Here is a 24,110-nt window from a genome sequence, read left to right on the forward strand (position 1 = left end):
GGGGGCAGCGGGCGCGGTGCTCGGAGGAAAAGAAAAGCCTTCAGCCTTTGAACGTCAAAACTGAAGAGGGGCAGCGGTGAAAGAGTGGAGGGAGCATCACTCTTTCACTCCGCCGCCCCACGTGCGACAGCACCTGCTCCCCTCAAAGCTCTTGTCACATCCTCCTTACATCCCCCAGGAGCGCTCTCTCTCTCTCCTCTCTTTTTCTGAGAATCTCACACTGAGATTCCTTTCCCTTCCTCCGTCATCACCATTTAACCTTCCTCAAAATAGACCAGCCATATTTTCTGGGTTAATTTTGGGCCCTCTCCCTCTCCCCGGCCACTCTCGCCACCTCTCTCTGAACCCACCCTGGATATCTGACAGTAGCTAATGGAAGCATAATGAGCTCATGTTCTAAGAAATGATGAGAGAAGGAGCTCATACAGCTCCTAATGGTCAAAGATGACAAGCGTGCAGGCTCACACTCTCACACAGAAACCACAAGCATTAATATGAAAACTTGGATAGAAGAACTGCCGAATTCCACACACACGCCTGCCTTCTTCATTTGCTTTAGTCTCTTTCACACACACACACACACACACACGTTTATGTTTCTCTGTGCTTACTTAACTTATTGTCCTGTGGGGTATAGTGATATATATGTGTTTGCGCATCTACTGTAAGTGCGCATGTCTTCCAGACACAGCAGCAATTTGACAAGCCCTAGGGGAAGCACAGAGGAAGACAGTGAACAAAGTGAAAGTGACAGATTGGTGAAAAATAAATGTATGGCTGTGTGTGTGTGTGTGTGTGTGTGTGTGTGTGTGTGTGTGTGTGTGTGTGTGTCTCTCTCTCTCTCTCGCTCCCCGGCTTCTCTCTCGCAGCCTATCTGGTTCCGTTTGCATTTATGTGTTTTCCCCCACCTGAAATTGTCACCACGTTTTGAATGTACTTGGTCCCCCGCACTGAGCATACAGTATGCGAGCGCTCCCATAATGACGGGAACCCTCCCAGGCACCAATGTGCGGCTGCTTGTCAGGACATGAATGCACGTGATAACATCCGCTGCAGTCGTCCAACGCGTCACAAAATGTGTTTTTTTACGATAAAATACAGCGGCACGGACGCAATGCAAGCACGTGACACTCGCCGGCATTGTGTCACACGCTGTTGAACATGTTAATGTACAATAATAATAACACCCCAATACACAAGAAATTAGAGAATAAAAAATGTGCCCTGGTTCCAGAGCACAAAAACTCAAAACAATGCACGCGCACTCACAAGACGGTTAATTACACCTCAAGTTGAAATTCAAATTGCCGTTGCGGGCGAACGCAGCATGGCTCCGCACTCAAGCACAATCCCACAACAAGAGAAAATGGAGCACAGAAAGTGTCTGTAGTTTGTAAATGTTTGTAGATTCATGTTTTAATTATTGCGTGTACATGTGAGTCCTCTGACCACCCGCAAACCATTTCTCAAAAGGTTTTTCATTTTGTGCATATTACGTTGCCGTAAGACACCCCGAGGTGATGGAGACAAATAGCATGCAAATAGAAAAAGCGAGGGAGATTGTATGGACGGAGGAGGGAAAAAACAAAAATGGTAAAACAAAGATGCAGGAACAATTTGGAGATATTTGGGGAGGCGGGGGGGGGGGGGGGTTGTACAGAGTACAGATGGACAGGGTTGGGAAATGACAAGCATGAGGAAACAAAGGGGAAAAAGAACAAAATGAACACGCAGGCGCTCACCCACACAGCTGGAGTCCCACTTATTTCATCCAGGCTCTTCATTGCAATTGGAAGAGAACCAGACACCAGACACACTTTTCACTTAACGCCCTCGAGTTGTGTGTGCGCGCATGTGGGGTGGGTCGTGAAAAAGTCACATTCTGCCAATTTACTTCTCTCACCCCCCCCCCCCCCCCCCCACCCCCCTGGATCCTTTCCCCCTACGTTTCTGTTGATACGTGTTCAGTTGATACTGCTGCCTGACTTTTCACACCTTACGGCGTTTTCCTCCTTCCTGACTGTTGCCTTTAACCTCCTTTTCTGGCCAACGGTCTAAATATGGTGTGCTGCTGTTCGGGTAGCTCAGATCTTTTCTTCACATTTCACTTTGTCCCTCCCTCAGGTCTCTCTTTGGCCCGGGTCTCCAATTTCATAAATGGACATAAATTTTATGAATTGGGCACGCTGGTTTAGGATGGGGAAGGAGTGCTGAAAGATGCGGACGAGGGTAGAGATGAACGAGATGCAAAGTACGCATAATAGCTGGATTAGGTAAGTAAGTTGGAGATGGGGCAAGGAGAGAAAAGCGTCAGGGTGACAGTATGTGGGTTAGGTTATGTCATGGCTTTTTGTTTGTTCTCCACTCTTATATTAGCTCCATTTAGAAGTAAAATTACCATGGGTTTAAGTCTCCATCAAGCACAGTAACTCAAGAGTGAACGGAAAGTTAAAGAAAACAGCGCAGAGAGAGAGAGAGAGAGAGAGAGAGAGAGAGAGAGAGAGAGAGCAGGCGAGCGAAAAGCAAATAAAAAAAGTAGAAAACGCCCAGAACAAAGCGAAATTATAGAAAACAGGGAACACACAGAAGCAAACGAGCCCGACACACACACACACACAGACACACACAGACACACACAGACACACACACACACACACACACACACACACACACACACACACACACACACACACACACACACACACACACACACACACACACACACACACTTTAGCTCCCTCCCATATTTCCAAATGCTGTTCTTCCCTACTGGAATATTAAAATATGCTTCCAGGGCAAGTGGCACCGGTGCTTTTGAAGCCGGAAGTGGGGCAACAAACACACACTTGCAGGGGCCTGGAAGCAGAAACACTGTTTACAGTACTGACCTCCTCTGGGAAGCAAACGTCAATCAGAATGTCCAAGTCCTACCCAAGAGAGACCTACACGTCTGTGTGTGTCTGTGTGTGTGTGTGTCTGTGTGTGTGTGTGTCTGTGTGTGTGTGTGTGTGTGTGTGAAACAGACAGAGACCCATCCGTGTGTGTGCGTTTGAGGCCACTAACTACAGTGCATGCATCTGTGTATGCATTTCTAACAGGGACACGACTTAACTTGGGGGGGGGGGTTGTGTGTGTGGGGTCATGGTGATTGACAGCTGAGCTAATTGCCAGTTTAACACCCTGGCAAGATCGACATACACACACACACACGCACACACACACACACACACACACACACACACACACACACACACACACACACACACACACACACACACACACACACACACACACACACACACACACACACACACACACACACACACACTCACTCTAACTCCCTTCATGATGGAGACACATTCTGCATTATCTTGCTGAGTGTGCTGTCAGGCCATGGAGACACATCCAGATGACAATCACAATGTGTCTCCATGAGAGAGCTCAGGAGAGCTGCAAATAGTATTCCTCCCCCCTTCCACTACCGAATCAGTACTATTACAACTGCGACAAAATTCTGGCGAGCAGACAGACGCCTACAGGCCCAGATTTGAGATCTCTTATCTAAAGAACACCACCGCCAATGCTTGTATTTTCACCAGCAAAGGAAAAATAAATATCAGACAATGCAGCAGAGAGACCGACCAACAGGAGCATGTTCTAGTATCTGCTCGATTAGAGTTTTGATCTCTTAAATAAAAGGGGGGGAAAAAACCAAACCAACACATGCCGTGGGTCAGAACATCCCATTGGTGCGCATAAAAATACAGTACATCAAACGTAGGGCTTGGAATACATTCTGAAATAATACTTGTCATTTCTTTATAGATTAACGTAATGAAAAGAGAAACTAAATTCTTTAACATGGGGTGGAATGTGGCGGCAGATATTGTGATATTTAATCATATCTTTCTTTGTAAAGTTCCCTTGGATTATTGTGATAAATCTGCCATATGGCCCAGGACAGTTGATGGCACTTGTGACTGGCAGTTTCCTCCAGGGATAGTGGGTTATAAAGAAGAAACGAGGCAATTTCCATCTCAACTCAAGCCTCACTTCTGGACCCTTTTCTATCATTTCAGCACTGGACTACAGCTCCAGCACACCAATGCAGATCTGAAACACACACACACACACACACACACACACACACACACACACACACACACACACACACACACACACACACACACACACACACACACACACACACACACACACACACACACACACACACACACACACACACACTATTCCCTTCACTTCTATTTTGTAGCCCCACTCTGTATTATCATTTGAGTCTTATTTTATTTATTTTATTTATATTATTCTATTCACTAACTGCCTCACATTTTAGGAATCAGTTAGTTAGCTAGGTAGATATTAGGTTAGCTATTATGTTCGGTTTAGAAACTATTGTGCATAATTTCCGGGTGCGTTGCAAAGACATTTCACTGCGTATACTGTGTGTATCAACGTATGTATATGTATGCGACGAATAAACCTCTTGAATCTTGATAGACACTACTGCAGTGATATTTAATGCATTTGAGTAAAGACTTTGGCTTTATTCAGAGCGCGGGCCACCTGCTGAATTCCACTAGTGGTAGTTAGTGTCTAAATATCGAGATCGACCGTTTCAGCCTTCATTTCAGACTTAATTCTCTAATTTCCAACTCTCCACCGAGCCTAGAATTTGGAAACATACAGTTCCCTGCAGTTCTGAATACATTATGTGTTCGGTTCAACACAAAACAATGCACGTTTTTCAGGAAATATAATTAAATGAGATGAAAAAAACAAAACGTTTTATGTTATCTGCTTCATGTCCTCCATGTGTACATTTCGGCTGAGGGGAAGACGGAGTCCACTGCAATGCATCCAAATAAAAATCAGCAGTAACGCTGCTATTGCTACAGCACTGTGGACACCGCTTTGAACACAATCTGTTTGCAACGCTCATTGTACAGACGCTGATGCAACAAAACTCAGAAGAACAGAACAGCACTATATGAACATGCTTTGGTTTGTGATTTATTATTACATAATTGCCTGATAGCAATTGTCTGAGCTGATCACAGTCGTTCTTCAAAACCCTTAAGATTCTACAATTATGTTTTCATCCTAATGTCAAGGGAATTTAATGCCAACATGATAAATGTAGAAATAAAAAGACAGAATTAGATGCATTTCGACCAGTTGGGTAGAGGAAAAATTAAAACTCGACCTGAAATGTTTGTTCCGATGTTCAATAAACATCTCCTTCACAAGGTGGATGTGTAATATTTTACCACCACAAGCTTGTATGAATATAGTGCAAGATTTTTGTTTTCTACCCAAATACACAAAAAAAAAAATAAATTAATCGCAATCATTTGTACGACAATCACCGACTAACATTTCATGATCGTGACTGGTATGTGCAAGAGAACCAAGCAAGTTCAATGCCGAGCTCAAGCACTAGGCAGCACAGCTGGGTGACATGTCACTGTACCACGCTGTCTGGCTTTCCACCTCGGGCACTCATGCCCATCCATTTTTAACTGGAAATAGCGCCTACATCAGCGAGATGGTCTGTTGCCTAGAAGATTCTGTTTTTTCCACTTGTTTGTTTTTTTTTAGGAAATCTACCAGCAGATGGTGGGACATACACGGTGATTCCAAAGACAGCATTGTTTGCTTGAAAGGCTCAGAGTGTTTACTGATAATGGAAGGGGGAGGATATCGAGGAGTGCTGGCAAGAGGAGGAAGGATGGAGAACTAATGCTAGCATGAGAACATTGAGAAGGGCTTACACTCCGCCCCGGAGTGTAAGCCCCCAAAGAAATTGTGTGTGCACGCATGTCTGAAAAGGCGAAGCCATCACTGTTGGGCTTCGCCCGGTGCTCATCACAATGAGACAGCACTGTATCTTAGGGCGTAGTCAGACAGGTAGTTTGTTTGCTTTGTTCCCATTCAGTGAATAATGTGTTAAAGTGTTGCACTAGGACCTTGGTTCGATTTGCTTTCACATGGCAACGCCAAACAGTGGACCAAAACTTGTGAACAAACACCACACGCTTGCAAATTGTCACTGATCCCAATATTCCATGAAGTTTGGATTTCCGTTAACCATTAGGACTTTGCTTCACGCAGACAAGTCCCCCGCCCCCCAAAGGAAAATTGAAATGAGAGATGTCCTTTGCAGATGGATTTTTCAAGAATGTGACGTCAAACATTTTTTGAGAAATTGTAAACACTGTTTACAAGCGATACAACGGTACAGTGGGCTCAGGGTTCGATATGTATCAGGGGTTTGGGACCACAGTAACTGTACAGTTTCGGTGTCTCTATATTTAAGAAAAAAAAAAATTAATTTCAAAAGTTAAAAGATGTAAATGTTTTTATAGTAGTCTGCCACAAATAACTAGTATAAGGCTCTGTGTGGGGGGGTGTTCAACTCCATTGGTGGGTTGTTATAATTTGCATAAATTCATCTGATTGTCTGATCAGATTAATTTCCGTCAAAAAAATATATATATAAATAAAAAAAATAAATATACAGATATTTATTTGTTACCATTTCACAATAATACATTTACATATTCTATATTCTATTTAATTATTTATTATAATTAATTAAACCAGCACTATAGCTTTTGTGTAGAACATGTTTAAACAGTATTCTTCACAAATAAATAATAATTGTAAAATGACTTACTGAAATAAAACCTCTCAGTCAGACCAGTGCGTGTGTGCCTTTGAACCTGACGGTACAGTGGGTGCGCTCCTTTTCAGCCAGGGCACCTCCAGGCGAGGGAGGAGCAGAGACAATCTCTTACATGGAGGGGCCTTCCTACAAAAGAGCCGTTCTAAAGAACCCGATCGTTGGTGAACGACGGAGTGCGAGTGTCTGAATATAAGTTTGTAATAAAGAGGGAGGCGGCCATCCCAGGGGGTTGTGTTACCACTGGACACCTGGATGGATTGCACTCTTTACGGAAACATTTCTTTGTAGTTTCATCTGGTTTCTACGGAAAAGGCTGCGCAGGTGAAAGAATGTAAACATCTGGTGACAGAGATGCTGCGCGCCTCCACCCGGAATCCGCGCGGCCGACGTGAGCGGTGGAGCTTCAACAGTGGATTTTGCAGGAAGCGGCAACTGACGCCGTGCCCGTGCTACGCCAGCGCCTCTGGTGGACTTCTACGGCGATACCGTTACAGCGCGGTTCACGTGCGCATATTGAACCGTGGGAGACCTACCGAACGGTTAGATTGCGTCGCTAGAGTTTACGGATCGTCCAATGAATCTGTTGGGTCAAGAAACGTTTTGAAAACGTTTTCAAAAGCTGTTCTCTTCATTAAAATAGTACAAAAGATAATTAGAAAAGAAAAATATATATATATTGTATAACAAGTCTGAACAATTCCAGTTTGCTGCTGATCCGTGTTGTTGACAGGGGTGTCACAATTCAGATCTAAATGAACATTTTGATCACTAACTTCAAAATCAAAAGCAGGTTTGTGATTCTCCCCGTCAGGTGCGGTCGGCATTTTGGGGCGGTAAATATCCGGTGGTAAACAAATGCAGTGTGCACTACGGAGGGGTCCACATCCCTCAACGCACACTGGGGAGGGTGTAGGTCATTAAATTAATGACGCTCTTTTTTTTTTTTATTGGAATTTACAGTCCAGTTATGCTATCTAAACACAAACTGGGGATGTTAAAATGTGCCGACTAAACGACCAAACCGTTCTCTTCGAATGGCCTATTTAAAACGTTTTGAAAACATTACTGTTTTCCCCGAAATGGCCTACTCGAAACGCTCAAAATAAAATAAAAACTCACGGCACCGTTTCCCCAAATGGGAGAGGGAGCGAGCGCGCACACCTGCACCGCAGCGCGCACCGCAGGAGTTTTCGCTTTCCCACTTTTGCGTGCCTGAAAACGGCAACTTGGCATAATATTCAGAGGGTCTAATGAAACCCCACAGCGCAATAAAAGTGATGAAAGATCCCATGAATGGCAATGAAAGATCGCCCCCCCTGCCTCGGCCGTTTACTCATTTATATTTATTTATATATTTATTTCCCCGTTTATTTATTTCAAAGCCATTTATTTTATTTGCGTGCTACGTCCACATGCATCCTCTTTGCGCTCAGACTGTTGCTCTCCGGCGCGGCGGGTGCCGACCGGGACGGCACCGGGTGACTTCTGCTGGACCGCCCCTCGCCCCGTCCATTCCGGCATTATCGGGGCACGTGTGAAAAGGGCGCAAGACGTCAAATGTTCCGGGATGTAGCCGCGTGTGTGAATAGTGGAACCGTCATTCCCCCGTACGCCAACAAGGTTTTGGTGTGCTGTCCTGAGATTTTTTATTTTTTAATTTTTTTCCCCCCTATGGTCCCTACGCAAGGTAAAACCCCAGCACAGCTTTACACACAAACACGCGTACACCACCTCGCCTCCCACTAGGGCAGCGCGATTTACCGATCAAGCCAACGGTCACGGAAACAAGATCGTCGAGATAAAACAATCATCGCTCCGCGTTCCGTTTCGCAGCGACGCTCTCACCCCTCTTCAGCAGGGGGTTCCCATGTCTGAATCCCAGGAAGAGTCCTCTCTCTCCTCCGGAGCCGAGCCGGGTGCGGCCCTCCACCCCGCAGAAGGGGAGCGGTTAAAGAAAGAATCTGCCATCAGTGACGGTCGGATAGAGTCCCTCCGTCCGCTCCAAACGTCCCATATAACCGCAGAGCAGATTCTGGAACTATTTCGATAGGTCTGTCACAATAACTACATTTGTTGGACGATGTATTTTCCCCAGAAATAATGGCGATAAACGTTATTTTTTGCGACTGCTATATTCATAACAACATAATAATGCAAGTTCACCCCTTTCAAATAGCAATGAACTTTTAATTCTGAAGAATATTCAGAAATTGTAATGTGAAAAAAAAAAAAATCTAAATATCCTAAATAAACATCACAAATAAAATAAAACCAAAGCTATAAATAAACTAAAGACTCTCGGGCCCGAGTAACATTTTATCTTCACTGGGTTCACTGTTGCTGTGTGTGTGTGTGTGTGTGTGTGTGTGTGTGTGTGTGTGTGTGTGTGTGCGCGCGGGCGCTCTGCCTAAACCCCGCCCGCAGTGAAACTCAGAGAGCAGATGAGGACAGAAGCAGCGCAACCAGAAATGACAGCAAAATATGTCGCAGCAGTTTTTGTTTGTTCATTTGGCTCCAGTTACATTCATGTGTATAATGGTTTACACAACGCAAGTAATACATTTTTATTTGCGGATTTAGAAACACATTTATGTCCGATTTATTTAAACCTCCATACAGATCTGTAGAGTGTAGTATTTATTGATCTTTTCTAATTTGTATTTGTTGCATTATATGTATTTTTGAGCTGTGACACATTTCCTTCCCTAACGTTTTCATTAACTTTGAAGCGTACAACATTTTGGCTACATTACGTCATTGAGCCGGCACTTTTGATCAAAGCCATTCCCAAATATATTTTTCCATAAGCTCAAATATAACAGTCGTTGTGGATGTATATTAAAAAATAAATAAAACAGATTGATGTTCCAAGTAGGAAAAGGCAGCAAATCGCTTTGATCGTAAATTCCCACGTGACTTGAACGCAGCATCTGTACAGCGGCAGAGAGTCCACTGTGGGTTCTAGCGTGGATAAAACTCAGCCAGGGACATCGATCGCCGTCGCCGCGAAAACTCCAAAAAGATAAGGAGGGGATCGCGACTTCGGAGGATTCTTCCGTCGCCGGGGTACTGTTCAGGTTTTGTCGCGTTGATACTTGGAGTAGCAGCGCCGTTCCCCCAGCGCTGCGAAAAAGAAACGTTTAGGCGCAACGCCCAAGTTTCGGAATGGTCGGGGGAAACCCTGCTGGTCTGGCATTACATTGGCTAAAAAGTTGGTAACAATCCTATGTAAATAAAACAAACACGCATTTAAACACGGGAAATTATCGAGGTTGGAAAAACGATCAGGTCACGTCCAGATATCGTACGATAAGTCAATATAGTAATTATCGCGACAGGCCTACTTTTCTGACTGTTCTCAGACAACAAGGATAATTTATTAACATTATTTATTTAAATGCATACAATATATATTTATGTTATGTATCTCATTTTTTAAACTTTTGTTTCCGGTTATAATTAAAGTTCAAGAAAATCCACAGTTAAAAAGACAAGTTTTGTTTTCAAGTTCAATAAATGCATGACGTTCCCAAAGTCAATGCGTAATCATGTTAAATAATCGTGACGATTATTGACTTATATTATTATTGACCGACATGGTGATTATGATTTTTGCAGACCCTACATCGTGCTTCCAAGGACTCCTTCCTTCTCTATTGTTGAACGTCTCCTTAAGCCTCCTAATTGTTTAACCTGCCGTTCAGCAAAAAGGTGATTTCTCTGAACGCTCCTGAAGACGTGAAGGGCCCAGCGAGCTCCGACACACCGTCAAAAGAAAAACAGCACGTGCTCCAGATTGGAGGGCTGCGGCGGCATTTAGCGAGCCTCCAGTGTCACAGGGAGTCTCGCGATTAATTTAATAAGAAGAGATTTTGCTTAATGCAACTTTAATAAACAGCGTTCAAAGCCTTCAGGATGGAATGTGTCCTCGCACCAAAATAAGATTGCGTAACCTTGAACAAGTCTGGTTTTGATGCTGGAGCACATTTAATATCTAGATTAATTGGTTGTGGAGAATGTTGAATGGAGGATATATATATATTTTTTTACTTTCAAAATATTGTTCACCCAGGGTGTTTATAACTAACGTGGGCACATCCAATACAGGAGGAGAAATAGGCAGAGGGCAAATTTCATTTAAAGCAATCAGCATTGTTGGATTTTATTTTATTTATATTTTTTAATAGAAAACCTGGCTTCCAAAGAGTCAATCTTCCAAGTTCTGGCCGCCGGTTGTTCCTGATCAAATAATACCTGTAGGGGGCATTTTCGCGATGACCTCACAAAACTTCACTGTTAAGTGGAGCCGCCGGGAAATGCCACCGTTCGACAGACGGAGAGAACAAGGTGAGACGGACGTAGAGGCACTCTCCAAGCAGGTGCCATCAAGGCTGCCCCTTCCAATCGATACTGGAGGACGTGACTGTACGACGGCGCGCGCGCGCACACAACCCCCCCCCAAGGAAACAAGCGCACGCACACTCATTCAGCCCCTACAGCTCATACAGCCCCTAATGGTCAAAGATGACAATGCAGGCTCACACACACAGAAACCACAAACATTAATATGAAAACTTGGACAGATGAACTGCCGAATTACACACACGCGCGCACACCAAGCGCCATACAGAGACACAGCTCAAACACATGTACAGAGGGAGCCACACAGTGTATTTTGAGTGTGGACTAACGACTGTCAAAATAAAGTGTGTGTGTGTGTGTGTGTGTGTGTGTGTGTACCTGCTTAGCCAGGGTAACAGCGTCCGCGTGCAGACGGTCTCTCAGGTGAGGGTCGAGTTGGAAAGCCGGTGCAATCTCGACAACCTTCAAAGACAAATTCACATGTGTGATTACATTTTATTGGCAGTAAACCCGCAAGCATGTTTCAATAAAACATGAAACACACACACACACACACACACACACACACACACACACACACACACACACACACACACACACACACACACACACACACACACACACACACACACACACACACACACACACACACACACACCCCAATGATATAAAAAAAAAAAAAAAAGGCAAGGGACGCCATCGTTTACAAGCCTGAATCTGGGGGTTATCAAATAGCGTTTTTCATGGTTTGAGCAAGAACACAGCATCTGATTGGGTGCAAGGTGGGTGGGCCTTATCGCTCTCGTAGCTTATCTGATTTGTTCCCGTCGTGCGAGACAAGATACTCAAGGAAAATCATTTAATCCCTTTCAGAACAGCAATTCGACCCATGTCTGATTCAAATGGCAGATATAGGCAAACTTAATTCATTTTTTTATAACGTAAGAAAAAAAGGTTCCCCAAAAAACAAAAAAAACACAACCTTTAAAACATATACATCCAAAATGCACTAAGATTTCCATAATTTAAACATATCAAAAATATGCCTTTGGATGTTATTCCACATTGTTAGATGTATAAAAGATCCGAGATTGGAGACACGTGCGGATTAGGTTTCGGGGAAATCAAAGAGCAGCGGCGTTGGCAGGAGCAGAGCTTGCTAACACGATCAGCATCTGTAATTTGATTAAAAGGGAGGGGCGGGAAGCGATGGAAACGCGATTAGGAATGCATTGAGGTGGCGATACGTAATGAAATATTACTAGTGCTAATCAGCTTGCCCAGATTATTATGATTAAATAACAGACTATTAGATGACTATTTCAACACGCTTTCCGGCATTCGGCTGGTTCGGCGTAGACGTCGGGATAGGGGGAAACCTAGCACACCATAGGAGGAACGCCACCATTTAACACGCGACGGCTGTGGATTCTCAGCTGTTCGCCCCATTTAAAGACAGCAGTTTTTGTCGATTTAAAAAAGGTGATTCGGCTGAAGCTGCCGCCGAAATTCCCTCCCACAAGCAGTAAGCAGGCAAGCAGTGGCTAAACTTGGCCAATATAATCCTATTACCGCCTGCTGCTGCTCGAGACATCAGTTGCCTCTTTTCCCCCCGGGGCCATCATTTCAAACTGCCATCATTTCCTTTTACGGCACGTTATTTGATGGAACGTAGAGTTAAAATAAAACAAGGCGAGGTCCTTCCGAGTGTCTCGCTCCGGGCGTTCCGGTCAGGCAGCCGAGCGGCGGGGCGCGGTGTCGGTGGCGTCGGGGCGTCGCAGGTTCGATTTCCTCTCCCCTCACCTTCGTCGCGCCGCTCCCTATCGCCCGATGCGGCAGGAGGACGGCAGCCCCCAAGTAAAAACAACTCGGAAACGGTTTCTGAATGTTAAATGAGGGGGCTCACCTTTTGGTGCCGCCGCTGAATGGAGCAGTCTCTCTCGTACAGATGAATGACGTTTCCGTACTTATCACCTGCGAGGAGGGCAAGAGCAAAGAGGAGTCAAGCAGAAAGGGAAGAACAGGTGAGAACAGAAAAGCATGAGAGAGAGAGAGAGAGAGAGAGAGAGAGAGAGAGAGAGAGAGACATCAGGTTTTACACAACACAGGCAGAGGTCGTTTTGGGGAAGTACAAGGAAGATAAAGGGAGGATGGGATCAAGTGTGATGAGGAGAATAGTCGAACGAGGGAGGAAGGGGGAGAGGGAGCAAAAGGTGTGAGACAGGGCTTAAAACAGTCATTTTTAAAAATATTTGTGAAATCCCTGACGGACCAGCCAGACGCCAACTAAACACACGCAATAATGAAACAAACAGATCCATACACATGCATTTTGTGAGCGTCTAGAGACAGAAGTACAAATGAAAATTTTAAGAACGTGCATACAAATGATAAAATCACATCACGGGCACAAGTCTGTCAGTTTCAAATTTCCATTGTGCAGCAATATTGAGTCTTAGCCTCCATAATGACACACACACACACACACACACACACACACACACACACACACACACACACACACACACACACACACACACACACACACACACACACACACACACACACACACACACACACACACACACACACACCTCATATTTAGGGCGGTATGAATTTTTTTCCTAATTCCTCAATGAGAATTTATAAATAGGGGGAATCCTAAATATATTTTCAGATGTGTTAATTGACGAGGACACAGCTCTCCGTACACTGGTGATGGGAATTACGGCTCTTTGAAGGGAACCGGATATTATGGCTCCGGTCATTTTCCGAGAACGGCTCTTTATTCATTTTGTATACTGTAACATCTCATTATTGGCAAATGGCATAAATAACACGTGAAAATGTGATACTCTCCGTAAGTATGTTATTTATTTTTGGTTTGGTTATTTATTCATTCATAGAATTAAAAAAAAAAGTTTCACAATAATAAAAAGTTGTATAGTTATAGTTAGTTATTTTTGTGCAGAACAGGTATAAACAGCATTTCACACAAATAATAATAGCAAAATAAATTATTAAACTAAAACCTCAGTCAGACCAGTGCATGTGTGCCTCAGCTTTGCGAGGCTGACGCGACAGTGGGCGCGCTTCTTTCAGCATCCCGGCGAGGGAGGAGCACAGGCCCTCTCCTACATTGAGGGGGAAACATTTGGCGGCGGCAGGAGACGGCAACTTAAACAAACAACAGGACAACTGTAAAACTTTGCAAAAAATAAATAAAGCGAGACCGTTCCCTCTGTTTCTACAAAAGAGCTTGCGAATGGAGAAAGGCAGGGAGAGATGGATAAGTGGGGGAATTGGGTTAACAGTAATATACACAGGGAACACACACACACACACACACACACACACACACACACACACACACACACACACACACACACACACACACACACACACACACACACACACACACACACACACACACACACACACACACACACAATGTTTTCGAATTCAATAGGCACACTTGAACTGCGGTATCAGCATATCACAGTAGAAGTGCACTGGACCCGTTGGTGCAGTGTACGGGCGCGGCACGTTGTGCCCTAAGCACCGCTTCCTATCGAATCCACTCAACCGCTCACTTCAGCTGCGTGGAGTCGTGCAGCATCTCTCTATTTTTGCACCAGAGGTTTATATTTTTTCACCTGTGCAGCCTTTTCCACAGAAACAAGGTAAAACTACATAGAATTGTTTCCGTAAAGAGTGCAATCCATCAAGGTGTCCAGTGGTAACACAACCCCCTGGGATGGCCGCCTCCCTCTTTATTACAAACTTATATTCAGACACTCGCACCACGTCGTTCACCAACGATCAGGTTCTTTTGAACGGCTCTTTTGTAGGAATGAAGGGAACAGAGTCTGAGTTTGTTTGAGTTGTCCTTCTCCTGCCACCGGCAAAAGTTTCCCCCGCCATGTAAGAGATAGTCTATGCTCCTCCCTCGCCTGGAGGTGCCCTGGCTGAAAAGGAGCGCACCCACTATACCGTCAGGTTCAAAGGCACACACGCACTGGTCTGACTGAGAGGTTTTATTTCAATAAGTTATTTTACAATTATTATTTATGTGTGAAGAATACTGTTCATACGTGTTCTACACAAAAAAATTTGACACAAACATTTATATTTGAATTATCCACTACACTGGACACCTCCCCTCCAATCAGATGAACTTACGCGCATAACAACCCACCAATGGACTTGAACCCTCCTCCCCTCACAGTCATACACACAGAGCATTACACTAGTTATTTGTGGCAGACTACTATGAAAACATTTACACCTTAATTTTTTCGTAATTTTTCTAACATAAACAGTACATATTGGCGATGATGACTAATGAGCTCAATACCCAAGGTGACCTCTCGTAACCGTGGTATTGCGGTTATCGTCACAGCCCTACTCATATTCAGACTCCAAGCACGAGGACTAATGTTATTAAAAAATGTCATTAAGCTATAAAAAGGAAATCTTACCGAGGATCTGTACTTCAATGTGTCTTGGTTTTTCGATGAACTTCTCAACAAACAGGGCGCCGTTGCCAAACGCCGCCAGGGCCTCGGAGAAGGCTCGCTGGTAGTTCTCCTCCAGCTCCTGAGGGGTAGGAAAGACGAGCGTTAGCTCAGAGAGATCCTTAGTTAAACTGCACTGTTTTTCAAAAGTTATCTCCTTTTGTGGCATTTATCCTGTTAACTGCAATCCATTTCATATTAGTTACCATTATTTGTTGCTTCCAGGTTGTACATTTACATTTTCTCCTCCTGACGATCTCTATAGCTTTGCGGGTGGTAGCATTCCAATTAAGTCCTGCCGCAGCAGTGATTGGACACTCACAGACCTCTGACTGACCTCCTGGAGGTGCCCTGGCTGAGAAGGAGCGCACCCACTATACCGTCAGGTTCAAAGGCACACACGCACTGGTCTGACTGAGAGGTTTTATTTCAATAAGTTATTTGTGTGTGTGTGTGTGTGTGTGTGTGTGTGTGTGTGTGTGTGTGTGTGTGTGTGTGTGTGTGTGTGTGTGTGTGTGTGTGTGTGCCTGTGTGCGTGCGTGCGTCCACGCTACGCTGCCTGACTGCTAACATCGTGCCAGGCACCATTTGAGTCTTCCGACGGAGTCACGGCCTCCCGCCCGGACGAGCCGAATCGGGCCGGGATGAGCGGGAGAGGCCAATGCCCAGGGCGAGAGCGCCAGCTGGGATACCCCCCTTTGACATTTCTCTCCTTGAAACCTCACAAGATGGACAGCTATAGGTTAAACGTAAAAGTCGGCTCCATAACCCCTCCGTGGAGCAATTATACAGAAATGTTAATCTTATTGATTACATAACAGGATCTCAGCTTATATATTCAAAATATTCAGATAAACAACCTGTTTCAGGTCCATGATGATGAACTGCATTTACATTTAAGATAAATTATAAAAAAATATTAATACATTATAATATATGATTCAGGCCCAGTCTTTGTTTTTTCTTGGACGCTGAACTGCTAACGTTCTATTCCTGTCAACTTGTTCCGACATGACGTTCTTCTGTCTCGTATTACAATACCTCCAAGAGGACAAACATTAAACGCTCAAGACGGCTGGGCTCCACGCAGTAATCTGACATGCAGACGACAGGCAGGACAGCGCTTATCTAATAAATGTCCACTTCTGAAGTCGACCCGTCGTCCCCGCTCGCCACCCCCCGGCATTGTAAAAAGATGACACTCCGCTCTACACCTCCCCTCCCAGACATAACAGTGCTCTGGCTCCGCGTCAGCTTCCGCAACCTAGCACCTAGTCTTTGTCTCAAAGGGAGAGGCGGGAAATGTCAACAAACTAATTGCCATCGTTGGGTTTACACCTCAGCAAAAGGTCGAGCTTTGAAACGGGTTTATTGCCTCTTGCGAGGCTCAGTGATCACGGTGCTGTATAGAGTCTGCCGCTGTAAAAGGCTTCTTATCAGAACAGAACCATCTAGGGTTAGGGGGAATAGGGCTGAGAAACATTAAACCCATAAACATTGTGACCGAAAAATGCTATATCTACACTGTAGACTAAAATGGGATGTTTTACAAGTCACTATTTTATTTTCTCTTTGGACAAATGTAAATACTTAACCCACATATTAAACGACTGTAGAGCTCCGCCGAAATGTCAACCTACTTCGACGTCTATGATATTGTTTCTTCCAGTTTAAAGTATCCTCCATGACTGGAGATAATTTCCTGAAAGCGTGCTGATTAAAATGCAGTGGACCCAACGAGGGAAAAAAATAAAATAATAATAATTTTAAAAAAAAGAAGAAGAAGAAAAGAGCTTTCTCTCAGTTCTTTGAGACAGGGTGACTTTAGTCAGACGTGCCAGTGCGAGGAGTGATCAAGAAGAGGCTTTGCCGTGCGACAGAGGCGGTTTCGGAACACACACCAAAACACACACAGGCTGATTGGCAGAATGAGCGATAAGTGGCCGACTCTCTCATTTGCCAGTAATTTCCCCTTCATTTAAAACAAACAGGAAACTAATGAAAATTGTAATCCAAAGTTGGAGACGCAGACACAGAGGCAGACGTGCAAGCTGGCTTTGTTTTGTACGTTCCTTTGTTCGTTTTCGGTGATGTGGACAATTGTCTGGAACAAGTTTCACGTTGTTAAACAAAACTCGGGGAAGAAAAAACGACTTGGGCTGGATAATATGCCGTTATAATATTGATTTTGTGATATGAGACTAGGTATCACCTGAAATCTTAGTAATCGTAATGTCTTGATATAGGTTAAATGTTAAATGCTGCATTACAGTACTTTCTGAACCTTATGAGACTGTTTCAATAAATGCCTCCGTCCGCTTGGTTATAACCTCCACATTACCAATGACCGTTTCTCAAATATCTCATGAAAACCCCATTACTCTGCTTCGCCCTTCGTCCTCACCTCGTACTCTCGGACAACTCTCATCCCTCGACCCCCTCCCCCGTAGGCGGCTTTGAAGATGATGGGAAACCCGTAGGTCTGGGCAAAGGCATGGGCATCATGGAGGGAGGAGATGGGCGAGTCCGTGCCAGGTACCACCGGCACACCTTGGGCCAGACGGAGAGAGAGAGAGAGAGAGAGAGAGGATACGATTTTCCAATTTGTTTGCCCAAGAACAAGGTATTTGACTTGATAAAAGAAATTGAAACTTAAATAACCAAGGAAAACAACGAGAAGGGAAACGATCCCCCATAGCGATCGGGCAGTGATTAGACACGGGATGATTTCTTGAGGTGTGTGAGACAAAACGTGTGTGAAAGCGAGGAAAGGGTAGGGCAGGGTAGAGGGAGGGAAGACGCGAAGAGCAGGAAACATGGCCGACGTGTGCAAAAAGAATTACGACAGGATTTCGGCCTGGGTGGCATCAGGCCATCCCGGCTGGACTCCACCACCCCGTCTCCCTCTCCGTAACCAAAATTCCAGACCTGCGTTGATGGCCAGGGAGCGGGCCTCCACCTTGTCCCCCATCTTGCGCACTGTCTCCGGAGAGGGGCCGATGAACATCACGCCGGCATCGGCGCAGGCCTGGGCAAAGTCCGAGCGCTCCGACAGGAAGCCATAGCCTGGATGGATGGCGTCCACGTTGTTCTCCTAATAGAGGCAAAGAGGGAGGGGGGAATTATTTGATCAAAAGGAAAGTAAGCAGCCAATGAGCGGAAAAGAATGCGAGCAAAAAAACGAAAGTGCCGCGTGAATAAGCAATCATAGAGAACAGAAGCAATATAACGAAAGGAGGGGAGAAAAGGTGTGAAATTAAATCTATCAAGCGTGACATCTGCTGAAGTCGCTCCCACCCGACTCCCAGCTCCTAGGATAGATTATCGAACGAGTCTTGACTCGGGTCCTGCAGATGTGGCAGCTGTTGATTTATCGATGTGCCCGTCGACTTTGCGGCAGCGTCTCCGTCCATTTTGACTCGGGTGCCACACAGCATCACGGTCCCCAAAATTGGGAGTCAGACACAGCCTTTGTCAGTGAGTCCGTTATAAAAAGGTGCCGTTTTCCCCCCCCAACACAGATTCGTAGCTGGAGGCTTGTTTACCACAGACGTCCATTTGGCTCCCAGGTTGATCTCAAAACTGAGAGACGGCGGAGTCACCAGGCACGCGCCGATATAGTCGCTGCGTGCGTCATTTTGGATGGAGAAAGTGAGCTGCATGTCAGGACGGCAACCCCCCAAAGACACGTTCTGCGCGCCAGAGAGAAGAGCGTACGGACTAAGATGGAGGAACAAATGAGGCAACGGGACGTAGAGCATTTTCACCCTCAACATAATGATCTCGTACTGGACGTTCGTTGACGAGGAAACCGAGCCGGTAGATGTAACAAACATAACAGAACACGGAAGGGTGAGGATAAAGGAACAAGAAAAAACATTTACAGTTTCTCTCAAACACACACACAGCTGGCCAGCGAGACAGATAGAGCCATCTCTGGTCCAGTATGTGCCATCTGGTCTGGGAGATGAGGCAAGCTATAATTATGAGCTGCCCTGTTGCTAAGGGAGAGGTTACTGGCAGACAGGGCCCATGGAGACGGCGACACACACACACACACACACACACACACACACACACTGACGTCTGCAAGGAGACATACCACACCCAACAGAAAGTATTGTGACTGATACTTCCATTTGCCAAGCTGCAATAAAGTGAAACACTGAGTGAGTGAGTGCGTGAGTGAGTGTGTGAGTGAGTGAGTGAGTGAGTGAGTGAGTGAGTGAGTGAGTGAGTGAGGGGTGAAGGATAGAACAAAGAAACAGTGAGAGTGAATGAGTCAGATGGGCACACACACATTTTGGCACTGTGTCTGGGCACCCAAAAGGGAGACTGATCGGAAAATATTATCTGGACAGCAAGAACGACACTCAACTAAATTCAGGCTGACCACATGCCCACGCAGAAATATTACAGTGAGCGATCAGGAAAATGATAATCAATCATTGTGACAAACTGATAAGGGAGAGGAAAGGAGGCAGGGCATGATAAGAGGAATGAAGCAAGGAACGCATCCGATGTAAATGTGGATAAGTGGATATGGTGAACAGTGGGGGGTGGGAGGGGAAGTTGATAAAGAGCCAGGAGGGATGGTGGAAGAAATCAATGGAGAAAAGGAGGGAGAGATGGATGAGTGGGAGAATTGGGTTACCAGTAAAGGGAATAAATTAGATTATTTATTTATTTATTTGTTTGTTTGTTTGTTTGTTTATCAGCAAGTGAACAGTCAGTTCTTGAAGTTGATGTGTTGGAAGCAGAACAAATGGACAAGCGTAAGGATCTGAGCGACTTTGACAAGGACCAAATTGTGATGGCTAGACGGACGGGTCAGACCATCTCCAAAACAACAGGTCTTGTAGAGTGTTCCTGGTATGCAGTGGTTAGTACCTACCAAGAGTGGTCCAAGGAAGGACAACGACAGGGTCACGGGCGCCCAGGACTCATTGACGCGAATGGGGAGCCAAGTCTGGCCCGTCTGGTCCGATCCCGCAAAAGCTACTATAGTACAAATTGCTGAAATAGTTAATGCTGGCTATGATAGAAAGGTGTCAGGGGGCTGTGCAGCCGCAGACCGGTCAGAGTGTCCATGCTGACCCCTGTCCACCGCCGAAAACGCCTACAATGGCCACGTGAGTGTCAGAACTGGACCATGGAGCAATGGAAGAAGGTGGCCTGGTCTGATGAGTCACGTTTTCTGTTACATCATGTGGATGGCCTGATGCGTGTGCGTCATTTACCTGGGGAAGAGATGGCACCAGGATGCACTATGGGATGAAGGCAAGCCAGCGGAGGCAGTGTGATGCTCTGGACAGTGTTCTGCTGGGAAACCTTGTGTCCTGGGATTCATGTGGATGTAACTTTGACAGGTGCCACCTACCTAAACATCATTGCAGACCAAGTACACCCCTTCAAGGCAACGGTATTCCCTGACGACAGTGGCCTCTCTCAGCAGGATAATGCGCCACACAAAAATTGTTCAGGAATGATTTGAGGAACGTGACAAAGAGCTCAAGGTGTTGACTTGGCCTCCAAAATTCCATAGATCTCAATTCAATCAAGGATCCGTAGGATGGGGGAGGGGACGAACTTGCAACTTAAGACCCTTTCCCACATGCAATCTGCGACATTGCTGTAAAAAATATCCTGAAAAGGAAGTTGTTCCCACATTGGCCTCCTTTATGGAAAATTTATGGAAAGGTTAGGATGTTATGTCCTATCTGTCCGCTCCCTTCCTCTCCGGCTCCCTGCTCAGGTGCAGCCGGCGGGAAAGCGAAGGGCTCGTGCCACGCCCCTACCTCTAAAAAAATAGGTCTAGGTTCTGGGAGGCGTTTTTAAGAAGAAATACAATAACATTTAAGAATATAAAGACCTTTCTCCGTAGAGACGGGATGTGTTTCGGTTTCTTATCTTTGCAGCCGAGCCCCACGGTTTGGAGTCTTTTTTTTTTTCCTGAATGTTTTTTTGGCGTATTTGTACAAAATAAATATTTGTAAAAACCCGCTATTTGTGCTTTATTTTAACAAATTTTACGGAACATTGAAACCGGCTCCTTTTCCCGTAAGATGCCGATATAGAACATTGCCAGTTGATTTTCGGCTTTCAGTGCAAGTGGGAAAGGGGCTTTACAGGACTTAAAGGATCTACTGCCAACGTCTTGGTGCACGGGGAGTTGATGCCTCGACGGGTCAGAGCTGTTTTGGCAGCACGAAGGGGACCTACACAATAGCAGGCAGGAGGTTTAAATGTTGTGACTGATCAGTGAATATACTGTATATACACATTATATTTAAGACTGAAGACGTCATCTCTGGAAAGATGACCAGAAGGTGGGTGGCTGGCGCGCACACACACACACACACACACACACACACACACACACACACACACACACACACACACACACACACACACACACACACACACACACACACACACACACACACACACACACACACACACACACACACACACCTCAAGGACTTAGTGAGTGAAAACTGGACAGATTGACTGTGGGAGTTGTGTTTGTGGATCTGGCTATACTGTGGGTTGCCGCACGTGATGAAACGCAAACCGACAAATTCCCTGGGTCCATTATTTCTTTTTCAATGCTTTTTTTTTTTTTTCCCCCCCTCCTTTTTTTTTCCCTCTCTCTCTTCCTCCTTGCCGAGTGTCCTTGTATTTGTGTGTGAAGAGATTTGTATTGGTGTTCTGGCCGGTCGGCGGCGAGGCTGCTTAGCAACCCGGCACACTCGCCCCACCTTTCCACATCACAGGGTCTCTCCTCCATTGTATTTCCACTCATACACAAGGTGAGGGATTCTTTCCTTCCCCTCTTGTATTGGCGTCTCGGCTCTCACCTTGGCTACTTTGATGATGTCGGGAATGTGAAGGTATGCGGCGACGGGCGGAAGGCCTTTCCCGATGAGGTAGGCTTCGTCGGCCTTCTGCCTGCCGAGACCAAGGAACACCAAAATAATTACACACAAAACATTTGGTCAAAATTGTACAGCACCAGAATTGGTTTGGTGAAAGCACATTTGACAAAGAGTTACAGTATCTAACTGGCGATATCTTTTCTGGTTTAAGTTATATAATACAAGTTTTCCGAAATCTGATCAGCAGTTTGTAGGTGTCTAACGTCAGTTTTGCTTCTTTTTCAAGTGTAAAGAAATCAAATAACGTAAAATCAAAATTGGCAATAGTGCAGTTATTACCATTGTCAAAACAATCATCGAGGCAGCAATCTGCCATACTATTATCAAAAATTTATTCAGCAGGTGTATTATGTATGAAATCAGGTTTTAGCCTATTTACTTTATAACCCAAAAAAATGTGAACAATCAGGAAAATGTTTCGGGATAATGTAAAACGTGTGTTGACTAGTAAAAAGCTCTAAAACTCTTATTTTAGGGTAGTACTACCCTTTTAGGTGCCAGGTAAGGAATAGAAAAACTTCAAGTGTGACGACAAAAAAAACAACCACAAATAAATAAATAGAGAGGTCTAATCCAAGGGCTTCATTATAAACAACCCCAAACAGTGGGTGTGTGACGACTGCAGCCCATGCTGCGCAGACTGTGCAGCCGCCGTGGCATTTTCAAGCTCTCGCCAACCCCAAGGCGTTGTATTTTCAATAAAACTATAATGTTAAAACTGGGCGGCTGAGGCGGGGTGGGGAAGCAGGTGGCAGGGAAATTCGGAACGGCAGGCGGACAGGAGGACAGGCGGCAGCGGGAGTACCCATAAAGTGTTTTTAAATGTCAGCGAGATGCGTTTCTTGGAAGTCGAAAAGGAAGCGGGGTGTGTTTGGATTGTGCAAAAGCGCGCTGTGAGGCAGTGGATACACAGCTGGCACTTCTAAACCCATTTATTTTGGTCACTTGTATGTTGCTAATACAGGCACATGCCTACTCATCCGTCCCGGCTGAATTCTGGCTGCAGAGCCAGGAAACGGGCCGTTTTCTAAAACGCTCGCCTCGACAGGAGTGGCTCCCAGCCTGCTGGGAAAGGCTGTCGGCGACGCAAACCGGATCAGTGTTTTGCCGCCGATGAACAGCCGTGACAGCGGAGTCAAATCCACCAAAGCTTTTACAATTACCCTTCTCTGCACCGAGGGCAATAGCTCCATTACTGTAGCTGCAGCTCATCAGGAGATTTGTTACCTGTGCATCTGTCCGGTGTCCTGCTCCGAGTAGACGGCCACCGTTCGAATCCCCAGCTCCGTGCACGCTCTGAACACACGGATGGCAATCTCTCCTACGACAGGAAAGACATGCGTGTGTGTGTGTGTGTATTCCGAAACAAAGGCTACAGTAAATATTTGTTATCATCGATATCCCCGTAATAGTTTGGAGTTTGGACACTCAAACTTTTGAAAAATTGTAATTAAAAATACATTTAAAAAAAATAAAATAAAAAAAAAAGGCTAATCTCAGCCACAACAATAAAGTTTTAATATCAGCCTGTAATTATGGGACAATTATTTGAATACATGACAGTTTTTAAAGCTCCCTAACTGACTG

General features: G+C 45.1%; 1 protein-coding gene across 1 annotated transcript in view; it reads right to left on the reverse strand.

The window, feature by feature from the left end:
- pcxb (pyruvate carboxylase b) overlaps positions 1–24,110 on the reverse strand; it is a gene marked incomplete at both ends in the record, with an annotated part of 257,867 nt that overhangs the window by 231,585 nt on the left and 2,172 nt on the right. Inside the window, 7 exons of the mRNA XM_080023630.1 lie at positions 11,447–11,530; positions 12,975–13,042; positions 15,550–15,667; positions 17,990–18,135; positions 18,514–18,679; positions 22,446–22,536; positions 23,751–23,844. Of these exons, the coding sequence (XP_079879756.1) occupies positions 11,447–11,530; positions 12,975–13,042; positions 15,550–15,667; positions 17,990–18,135; positions 18,514–18,679; positions 22,446–22,536; positions 23,751–23,844 (767 nt within the window). The remainder of the gene's footprint in view (positions 1–11,446; positions 11,531–12,974; positions 13,043–15,549; positions 15,668–17,989; positions 18,136–18,513; positions 18,680–22,445; positions 22,537–23,750; positions 23,845–24,110) is intronic.

Source organism: Zeus faber (genome assembly GCF_960531495.2).
Source record: "Zeus faber genome assembly, chromosome: 22".
NCBI lineage: Eukaryota > Metazoa > Chordata > Actinopteri > Zeiformes > Zeidae > Zeus > Zeus faber.